At 34.9% G+C, this 12,135-nt stretch overlaps 2 protein-coding genes across 2 annotated transcripts in view; one reads left to right on the forward strand and one right to left on the reverse strand.

Moving 5' to 3' along the window:
• The window catches only part of LOC110448243 (WD repeat-containing protein WRAP73-like), a 65,886-nt gene that overhangs the window by 26,529 nt on the left and 27,222 nt on the right, over positions 1–12,135 (reverse strand). The window lies entirely within an intron of this gene.
• LOC110448242 (tumor protein 63-like) overlaps positions 1–12,135 on the forward strand; it is a 63,786-nt gene that overhangs the window by 4,422 nt on the left and 47,229 nt on the right. Inside the window, exon 3 of the mRNA XM_021494392.1 lies at positions 11,203–11,582. Coding sequence (XP_021350067.1) covers positions 11,413–11,582 — 170 coding nt within the window. The 5' untranslated portion in view covers positions 11,203–11,412. The remainder of the gene's footprint in view (positions 1–11,202; positions 11,583–12,135) is intronic.

The raw sequence follows: 12,135 nt of genomic DNA on the forward strand, positions 1-12,135 counted from the left end.
TTTAGTTTCCAGGTGCTACAGTTTTTGTTTAACCAATCAGCAGTTACCGATATGCTTTGCATGCGGATATGTTTTTCTTTAACCTTTTACTACAATCAGATTCATGAACTTTTTTCCTGGTGTGAAATTCTGCTATAGGTTCAACCGTTAACCTACATACTTTTCCGGCCAGCCATAATCTACATATTAGCGAAACGTTGAAATCCAATGACCCAAAATCCTCCAGTAAATCAGTTAATAGAATTCAATATGCTCAGTTGCATAATTTTAAGTTATAACAATACCTTGCGATACCCTTAGACATCCCAATACACGGTTACATCCTTGGGTACATCTAGTACCCATTAACACAGAAATTTAAACCGTTTGTTAATCTATCACTGTCTGAATGATTATTCATTCCTTGGGTGGTCCAATAGTCTTATCTGAGGTGTCAACTTTGTAATTAAAACAGATTTGACCTGAAAATGGTAACATGTACTTTTGTAGGAGCGATTTACCAGTAGATGCAGTATAAGCTACTAAATATCTGAATAAGTATTTAAATCCTTTATGAAGATATGACCTTCACTTCGACAGAATATAACCTTGATATACATTCATTGTAACAGGTATCTTTTATCAGTCCACTAATTATGCAAATTACTGCAAATAAATGCTAATGTACACAATTGCACTTCAATTCTAATACATTGTATATAAAATATTCCATTAAACTTGATTGACTCAATGATAACCCTCCAAATCTGTATATGATCCGCGAAATTTCAGATAGCAGAACTTATTTCCCAGTAAACAAGGAGTTATCAATTAAAAGTATGTCAATCGACCATAGGCTGGCGTATATGTATATCTGATAGCAGATCAACCAGAAAAATAACAACATCTTATCAGGGTCAAAATAGAAACATTTGTAACAAGATTGCATTTCTCATCTAGCAGTACACTCCATTACACTCAACTTTCTTTTTAAATTTTAACCTCAAATTTATGTACCGTTTAGTTGGTTAGTTTCGCAGGGCTAATATTTCACTCAGTCACTCAGTTGTCCCGATCAGAACTAGTTTGTGGGGATAAAGTTTCCCACAGCATGGCCAGGTAAAAATGTATCGCTCACAATGGTATTTCTGCATTTCGGCGATGAGATTTATTATCATGATGTTATTTTAGTGTTTGGTGAAAATAAAGTAAAATATGTTGTATTATTACCTGTTGTTTATCTTCAATATTGTGCAGTCAATAGGTGGTTTTAGGTATGTGATACAGTGCAATAGTTCCCTTTGTGTTGCTACTGGTATCATGATAGCCCAAATTTAAAGTAAGTTAAATCTTTATATATAAATATATATTCACTGAGACCATAACTCATTGTGTTAATATTTGCTAGGTATTTAATTTCACAATATCTTTGGTGAAAGTAAAAATAGAAAAAAAAAATCCCCTGCAAATATTACCGACTTTATAGTATATCATTTCTTATGGTAAAACTTTTAATTGATCGGGTAAACAAATAAACAATTTCCATACTTGCCAAATTTTGAAATTTTCATTGGGGAGATTGCGCTTGCTCACCATTAAAATCATAAATATATTGTATGTATGTACACGCTAGGGGAAATTAGCACTTTTAAATGGCATCTTTTGAGCTGTTCTTTCAGATGAAATCATCAGATCATAGAAAATAGGAATAGTTTAGCAAATTCGCTGGTTGAAAATGCTCAATTTTAGGGTCCACAACCGAGAGCCTCGCTCCTACATAGGGACAGTGAGCTAGTATGGATCTGTCATCGACAAGTACATAACGATTCCTGCTTCTGCTTTTGTGTTTTCAAATCTTGCCCAAATACACAACATCTCATGGCAAAATGAAATCGGTGAAGCAGAAAATTTATGCCTTTATAACTGTATCAGGATACTCTGTGGGTAGAAAATTCAGTCTATAAATGTCATCCAACGCACCACATCATAAAAATTTCAATTTAAATCATCATTAAATAAAGTCTTCCCTATTGGTATGTATCCTATGTCATAAAAACCTCACAACCAAACGGTACGCTCAACCCTCATTCAGCAGGTGCCCCAACGGAACCAAACGTAACAGGTGTCGCCGACCAAACAAGACATTAGAAGGATATCCCAGACCAAACAAAGTCGTGTCCCCATACAAAATATTGATAAGGGTTGGGAGCTCGTATTTCTGTGTATTGGAATCACAGAGCACTGATGCAGAGAATGACAAAGAATTTCTCAGGATATTCAATCACTCCGACATCCCCTTAAACATGGGAAAACATGCTATTTGACGAACATGATATCTCTTCCTGCTTGGTAAATATAGAAAATTGTGATAAAGATATCCACGGCTGATTTTTTTTAATCCAAGCTACTTTCATCTTTTAGTCCCCAACATAAAAATTTTGATTTCAAAGGGAATTCCCAGATATTTGGGAAATTGCCAACTTTCTTGATATAACAACTACTACTTTTTAGGTGCTTTAAATTTGAATCATTTTTAGCTTTACGGATGCGTTTTTGTTTACACATGTACAATGGATCACCAAACAAAATGCGGAGTTTTCTCAGTTCTTTTTAGCTATTTCTTTATGCTCTGGCTCCTCTACATATAGTGGTCACACCCAAGAACTGCAAAGATAGTCATGGCCGAGTGATTTCTATTTGCATGAGAAAAGAATTCTGAAAAATCATCAAGGAAGTACAAGAAAACCTCATTAAATATTTTGTAGATAAGATTGATCCTGGTAAAGAAGACAAAATCTATTCATTTCCATCTGTAAAAATTTAGTACTAAAAAGATTTTTTTTCAACAATAACTTGAAGAAAATAATCAAATTATTACAGCAATATCACCTTTTGTAATCCCATTTGGACTTCATATCAACACCCGATCTATATCTACTGTAGTCCTTTGGCCCCTCTTAACTTGGCTTAACTCACTCACCCCTAAAGACACATTTGAACTCTTCCAATTCAAAGATTGGTATAGTTCATTATGAATTTTCAGGGGTGAATGAGCTAAGTTAGAATTCAGTAACTACCTTAGAGAAACCTTTCAGTCGGTCTTCTAAAATAAGTCATTAAATTTGGCCAACCAAGCAACATTAAAGTCTAAATAAGAATTTTACAAAGAACATTACAAATCCTGATGACTGTTTAATGTACTGCTAATAGAGTTGTGTGGTACTACAATAGCTGACACTTCTGATAAGACAGCTACCCATTTGCTTCTGTCCCCCACTGGTGGCGAGCGTATCAATAATCAACAATGGCTATTAACGGTGAAAATTTATCTCCACTCATCTGTGAGTCAGTTGAGATGTATTGGTCATCGTTTAAGTGTTGCTGAATGTTCTGGGTATGAATCACAAAACAATGATACTGTTCAATCTGGCTGCGAATAAAAGAAACACTGATGAATATTTAGGACTTTAGGGGAGACTCAAAGAAACACTGGAGAATACTTAGACAGTTATAGCACCTTCCTCGGAAATTTCAAGTCAGAAAAATTAAACTATTTGAGAAATATGTGTAGCATGACGCTTTTTAGAATTGTCTTTTCAGTTCAAAGTGTTTAAAACACTTCTCAAACTTCTAAACAAATAAAATAGAATATAATCATTAACTCACAGGGCAAAAAAAACAAATTTCCATTAAGAACAATTAAATGTTGAAAATGTTATAATTAAAAATTAAAGTTTTTTTTATAAATGATATCAATCCTGGATACTGTATACAAGCTTACTGTTGAAATGTTATTATTTGTATTTAGTGTAATGACTAAATATTTTCAGTAGGATTTAATTTTTTGTCCTAAAGTAAAAACATCAGTGATTTAGCAGTTATTCGGTTAACTTTATAATTTGTAACATTTTCCCCTTTTTTCAATGAGTATGCAACTGTGACAAATAAAGAGAAGAGCCAATGATATTCTGTAATTACATTCACAACTACAGCTTTAAAATCCCTAGCAATATTAAAGTTGTTTAAGGAATGATAATTTCTAAAAAGTCGGAAACCATAGAAATTTGAACCTTAAACAAGTTCATTCCTGTGCAGTATTGTGATTAGCTCATTATAATGTTTAAAGTAAAGTAACCTTGGCAATATTCACCAGCCATTTAAAAGGAAAATATCAAGATTCATCTAGAAAGGTGTTTTTTTAGATATTTTTCACACACATTCAAAACCTAGCTAATTATGATAGTGTCTGGTTCCCTGCTCTACAGCTCTACAGACCACTTGTTTATAAAGACCACCTGTCTATAAATACCATCTTTCCATAAAGACTATCTGTCTATAATGACCTCTTTCTACAAAGATAAACTGCCCATGAAGAATATCTGTCTATAAAGACCACCTGTTTATAAAGATTACTTTCTATACAGAAAATCTACCCATGAAGACTGTCTATAAACACCACCTGTCTATAAAGACCACTTTACAAAGACCATCTGCCCATTAAGATGTTCTGTCTATAAAGACCACCTGTCTATAAAGATCACTTTCTATAAAGACTATTCCGTCTTTTCGTATCGCAGAGTTTTCTGCTCTTGTGAGCAGGTATTGATTGTGAGAGTAATGTCATCAATTTTTGAGAAGGACGTAATTTTCTCACACAAACCAATGACGTAACAATTAATACCTGCTCACAAGAGAAGATAACTCTACAATACGCAAAGACGGAATATGCCCATGAAGACTATCTGTCTATTAAGACCATCTGCCCATGAAAACTATCTGTCTATAAAGACCACTTTCTACAAAGACCATCTGCCAATAAAGACTATCTGTCTATAAAGACCACTTTCTATAAAGATCATCTGCCCATGAAGACCATCTGTCTATAAAGACCACTTTCTATAAAGATCATCTGCCCATGAAGACTATCTGTCTACAAAGACCACTTTCTATAAAGATCATCTGCCAATAAAGACTATCTGTCTATAAAGACCACTTTCTATAAAGATCATCTGCCCATGAAGACCATCTGTCTACAAAGACCACTTTCTATAAAGATCATCTGCCAATAAAGACTATCTGTCTATAAAGACCACTTTCTATAAAGATCATCTGCCCATGAAGACCATCTGTCTACAAAGACCACTTTCTATAAAGATCATCTGCCAATAAAGACTATCTGTCTATAAAGACCACTTTCTATAAAGATCATCTGCCCATGAAGACCATCTGTCTACAAAGACCACTTTCTCTAAAGACCACTTTCTATAAAGACCATCTGCCCATGAAGACTATCTGTCTACAAAGACCACTTTCTATAAAGATCATCTGCCAATAAAGACTATCTGTCTATAATGACCACTTTCTATAAAGACCATTTGCCTATGAAGACTATCTGTCTATAAAGACCATATGCCTATGAAAACTATCTGTCTATAAAGACCACTTTCTACAAAGACCATCTGCCAATAAAGACTATCTGTCTATAAAGACCATTTTCTATAAAGATCATCTGCCCATGAAGACCATCTGTCTATAAAGACCACTTTCTATAAAGACCATCTGCCCATGAAGACCATCTTTCTATAAAGATCATCTACCCATGAAGACCATCTGTCTACAAAGACCACTTTCTATAAAGATCATCTGCCCATGAAGACTATCTGTCTATAAAGACCACTTTCTATAAAGATCATCTGCCAATAAAGACCATCTGTCTATACAGACCACTTTCTATAAAGATCATCTGCCAGGGTAGCAAGTCTCACACTGGGACTTATGACACTTTCCTGTTCAGGGTAGCAAGTCTCACACTGGGACTCGTGTGAGATTTTTTCCAAGTTCAGGGTAAAAAATCTCAACAATTTAACTTATGAGATTTTCCTGTTCAGGAAAGAAACAAGATTCTGTCACAAACTTCTCTTCATTAAGGCATCAAATTTCGTGACAAAAAATGAAACTGGAGGGTTCCTTTTCGTTATTTTCCTTAACAATTCAATAATTAAATAAACAAATGCACACCACATGCAATATTTGTCTGTACTTGCTTATTTAAATCAGATGTCACAATCCTGCCTATGTTTCCTGATGGGTATCAACCTTTAGCACCATCAGATCTCCGTAGGGGTATGACTGTATAATTAATGTAAACTTTTTACACTAAGGGACATGCAATGACAATACCATGTGGGATCACTTTACCCCAGTAACGGCTATCATTCTCAAATGAGAAAATCAAAATTTCAAATCATGCAGATTTTTAGGAAATTCCGTTTCAAATTACATAAAGTTAAGTAACAGGTAGTGTTTTTTATGTATTCATGTCAGAATACTTAAATTATATGAGAAAAATTCTTTAAATAATGTAAGAAAATAATATCACAACATAAAATTGGCCTTAATTTCACTCCTTGTCACGTAAACATCACTATACTGTAATTATGACCTAACAGATGATGAATGTCAAGTTTGGGTCGACAACGATTGGTTGCCTATATTAAGATAGACAACTTCTTTCCCCGAACAGGATACTCTCTTATTGACTATCAATATTTTCCAAACACAGCCGATACATGAAAGTCTCTTTATCCCACTTCCAAATTGAATTACCCAAATAAAGAAAGATATTCTGAAAGATTTTAATGGTCATTTTATAAGCAGATTCATTTTCCATGGCAGCTTTGCTTTCATTCAATTATTTTTGGTCTCAAATGAATGGTAGCGAAAGTTGTCGGACAAATCCAAGCAGATTGCTTCAGTAAATTATAACATCTGAAAAATTCTTCAAATAAATTCACAACACATATATTCGAGATAAATTTGTTTTCAATATCTAGAGGCACCTTTATTACAGCATGCGCCTTCATTATGTCTGATATAGAATACAAATAATTCTGGTGTTCTACAAGGCTCTTTATTTGATCCACTTCTCTTTATTATTATTAACTTGTTACGTCTTACTAATTCTAACACAGTGAATACTCATTAACCTAACCCCTAAGCATTTCAAAGACATATCGAATCTTAACAATCCCTTCAGTATTAGAAACCCTTCTAGTCTTACCCATAAATATTCTGAAAATCTGTCTAATCTGACCCCTGAATATTATAACATTCTGTCTCTCACCTGAACCCTAAATATCCTTTTTTATCCATCCCCTCAGTATTAGAAATCCTGTCTATTCTGACCCCAAAATATTTTTAAAACCTGTCTAATCTTACTACTGAATATTTAAACATCCTGTCTTAGCTGACCCCTGTATATTCAAACATCCTGTCTAAGCTGACCCCTGAATATTCAAATATCCTTTCAGTATTAAAAATCATGTCTATTCTGACCCCTAAGTATTCTTAAAACCTGTTTAATATGAACCCTGAATATTATTAAAACCTTTCTATTATGACCCCTAAATATTCTTAAACCTGTCTAATCTGACCCCTGGCTATTCAGACATCCTCTCCTATCCAACCCCTGAGTATACAGATACCCTACCTAAGCCACCCTGAATATTCTGTTGTTCTGTCTTATCCAACATCTAATGCCAAATACTGCTGCAATTAATGTTTCTTATTAAAACAACAAAATAATTAGACCCCTAAATTATCACGTCTTGTCTGATCTGAACACAGTGGTGTATGCCACAGAATGTCAAATTAGACAGGTTTCACTTCAACATGTAGCTGGTTACATATCACAACCACGTTTCCTGTTGTGTGACTTTCAAAACATCTGTGATTCTAAAGTCAATATTTGTGTACATCTGATGGCAAGGAACTTTTACAATGAAAGAATATGAAACAGTTAAAAAATTTCAGATACATGATGTATAATGTACCAAATCTATAACTCAAGAAAATGTTTCTTATTGGTCATGTACGATTTTAAACTTGCTTTAGGCAAATAACACAGGTAAAGATTGTCAAGTTTGTTATGTTAATTAACAGCTCATAATGCTGTTTAAATTCCAATATTTTAAAGCAGACATTTTCCCATACAATTTGGTTTTCCATTCAATAAAGGCATATCATTTCATTGTTGTTTCAACAGAAGAATATGAAAAGGTCTGTTTGAAGCATACATGAGACAGATAGACTACATGGATACATGGAAACCATTACTTAAATACCCTGAATTGGTTTTTTTGATAATTATTACAGCATAATATAAGTCGTTGATTTTTCAGCACTGTTCCACAATAATTCATTCAAAAGAATACAAAATGTTTCTTTATACACAATAAGCTAAATATAATACCTAACTGGGTTGGACGCTACAGACGAAAAATTTGAATACTTGAATCGTTAACAGGTGTAAAATAACCTTGGTAAAGGTGAAAGACAAGGAGTGTATCTGATGACTGGCAGGTAGCCAGAAGTAACTGAACTATCCTGACAGGTAGACAAAATATCCCGCTAGGCTCCGTTATCACCCAGACATAGGTATATATGTACCCTTACATTTGTCCCATTTTACCTGAAAGGGGTACCAGCAGTTGTTTCTACAGCTGTTAAGTTTATATTTATCATAAATCTGGTTACACTTAAAATGTCACAATGAAATACATGATAACATCAGAACTGATTTCCATGTTTCAGTGATGCATTGAGGATAAATAAAATACTGACAAATCGTAACATGTTTTGATAAAAAAGGACAAAGCATGAAATTGCGTGGAATAGAATAGAGCATAAAATTTGAATAACAGGTATCGTGAGATATCCCTGTTAAGGGTAGAAATTCTCACACTGGGACTTATGACACTTTCCTGTTCAGGGTAGCAAGTATCACACTGGGACTTATGACACTTTCCTGTTCAGGGGAGCAAGTCTCACACTGGGACTTATGACACTTTCCTTTTCAGGGTAGCAAGTCTCACACTGGGACTTATGACACTTTCCTTTTCAGGGTAGCAAGTCTCACACTGGGACTTATGACACTTTCCTGTTCAGGGTAGCAAGGCTCACACTGGGACTTATGACACTTTCCTGTTCAGGTTAGCAAGTCTCACACTGGGACTTATGACACTTTCCTTTTCAGGGTAGCAAGTCTCACACTGGGACTTATGACACTTTCCTGTTAAGGGTAGCAAGTCTCACACTGGGACTTATGACACTTTCCTTTTCAGGGTAGCAAGTCTCACACTGGGACTTATGACACTTTCCTGTTAAGGGTAGCAAGTCTCACACTGGGACTTATGACACTTTCCTTTTCAGGGTAGCAAGTCTCACACTGGGACTTATGACACTTTCCTGTTAAGGGTAGCAAGTCTCACACTGGGACTTATGACACTTTCCTTTTCAGGGTAGCAAGTCTCACACTGGGACTTATGACACTTTCCTGTTCAGGGTAGCAAGGCTCACACTGGGACTTATGACACTTTCCTGTTCAGGGTAGCAAGTCTCACACTGGGACTCGTGTGAGATTTTTTCCAAGTTCAGGGTAAAAAGTCTCAACAATTTAACTTATGAGATTTTCCTGTTCAGGAAAGAAACAATATTCATCCTCACTTCTAAAAGAGTTCAAATATTCTAAACTGTTGATTTCCATTCAAGGCACCACTTTAAACATGGCACCTCAACCAATCTCCAAAGTTCACATAAAAACAAACAGAATAATGGCGAAAATTTGACATATTCATTTAACACTCATTTTTTTATAAGTACATAAATTGTAAGTTCTCTTATTTATTCAATCCTTTCACTGACTAATACATTAAATATCTGAAAAAATATTTTCCCACTTTAAGGCAATATGCTACCTACAAATATTAAACTTTGAAATGAGTGAGAGTTATCTCCTTTTGTTTTTGTTTTTTTGTAAGTAATGTTCCCCATGCATACATTTCAGGGGACATTTCTAATATGTCATCAACTATCTGATAAAGTCCATATTACAATTAAAATAAAAGAAATCACAGTGTTTCTTTAAGTAGAACTCTTCTGGAAAGAAGGTACCATAACATCTTAAGTGATATTCAGGTGACCCATATGTTAATTCCATAGTAATATAATCTTAAAACTTCATTCCTGGTATAATATTAGATGAACAATTCATCATATATTACACCATCTTGGGTCAACCATGAATTTCTAACCATTTTCTAAGAGTGGTCATACCAAATATATGTCATCCCCTGAAGACCCCTATACATCGTCCTGACACCAGAAATTGTGCATCACATGTGTGCCAAAAATTTATCCAATTTTAGTACTCTTCAGATACAGTAAAATATGTCTATAATGAACCTCAAGAGATTCAAATTTGAAATCAGTGACAGCTATAATCCTTATTTGTGGCAATATAAACAAAATACTATTAATACTGCCAAACTGTGCAGGTTCATTTTTGTGTGTTCTATGTGAATGCACTTGACTAAAAAAAAAAGTTGAAAGGTGTGCTACACTGATGAGTTACACAGATCCTATGTTACTGAACTTGATTTTTTTTTTTTTTTAAATAAATCTTTCAAAAAACAAGACTTTGTTATCTATATCAGAAAACTGATAAGAGATACACAACTTTAAGATATTTCAAATTTAAGCAGTGAGGTGTTCACTTCAACATTTAGGAACCTGGTTCAAAATTTAAATACCTGATAAACATATAGGACAATATATTTACAAAACATCTGTCCTGAAAAAAATTGTGACAGATAAGTATTGACAAACCAGCCTTGTCGGTTAATATGCATTCAAACTTGAAAATGTATTTATCAGTTGAAACAGCAGGACTCTGACTGGCTCAGTCTAAGCGTTGCCATGACAACACACATCAACAAAAAGTCTTGTCATCAACAGATGAGGTTGCATAATAGACAAGGTGTAGGTATATGTATATACCCTACCTATCAAGCATTTCATGCTTGGATAATCTCCTATATAGAACCCTAACTCTCTTGGTGTTGTGTTTCGCTAACCCCTCGACCCTTCTCTCCGCATGCTTTGAAGACTTGTGTATGCTTTGTTCTGCTTCTCCTACACTAAGTAGAGACAGGAGGACACAAACACATAACCTAAATACACATGTACACCACACATCTACGTTTATGTCCAGATCCCAATATACCACAAACAAAAGTTCTCACCTGAAGAAAACTTTTAACTAAGTATGTGCTTCCCCGCAGATCTATCATGCGATAAGTGGATTCATTGAAGAGTGACAGTCTCAATTCGAGCGTGACCAACTCTATTTCAAACTAATGAGGATACCCAATTTTTTCCCTACAGTGAATTAGCTGAGGAGAGGTAGATAAGGAGACGGGTACACCTGCTTTAGGACTGAATCTGTCAACAACACCTGCTCAAGTATTTGTGTTCCTCAAGGAGGATACTGTGCTCATCCGTCCAGGGAGTAACAAGTGAACATTTTTATTTTGTGTTCCCGAGGAATTTAAACATTCCATCCGTCCATCCTTGGCGGTACATTTCTGTACCTCCATGCCGTCCGAAATGCCTGGAATGACCCCCATCAGCAATGCCCCCCAGGTACCTATCTGGAATCTCCGTCAACAGATGCCATATGGAGGGGAGGGAATGAATCCACACATACCCGCCCCTCCTCCATCATGTATGCAGAATTCATCATACAACTACAACCCCAACTGTAGGTAAGTGATCTTTATATTTTTTTCCAGTAACTTATACCAGAAAATCAGAGCAAAGTTCTGTGTACTTGTGTAGTATTGAAAGTTTTAAGTATCTGCACCAGGAAATATTTTCTAGTACCAGTTCTGAAACTATTCGTGATGTATAATAAGTTGAGCAAGTGTGAACCCTTTGAGTAATGCCCTTATAACTTTTTGATGCCAAACTGTCTATCTAAGAAATGTCCCCCTCTGTACAAAGCAAAACAAATGAAAAATACAATTCACTATCCTTTACCTTGCCTGCTGAGATCCCATCGTTGCTCCATTCGAAATCTTGACACAGGACAGATGTTTTTTTACAGTAACATGTGTCAATATATCCCTGTATCCTCTTTCCAGTATTTTTTTACTTCCAAAGAGTTGATTCCTCACAGTCACTGTCTCACATATATATGCACTGTATGGCCGTCACTTCCCCAACTGAATTTAATTTCATTTACATCTGCTTAAGTTTAATTGATTTTGGCTCAATATTGATCACCAAGTGATTGGAATTCATATATAAATATTCAAT

Source organism: Mizuhopecten yessoensis, unplaced genomic scaffold (genome assembly GCF_002113885.1).
Source record: "Mizuhopecten yessoensis strain PY_sf001 unplaced genomic scaffold, ASM211388v2 scaffold3961, whole genome shotgun sequence".
Lineage (NCBI taxonomy): Eukaryota > Metazoa > Mollusca > Bivalvia > Pectinida > Pectinidae > Mizuhopecten > Mizuhopecten yessoensis.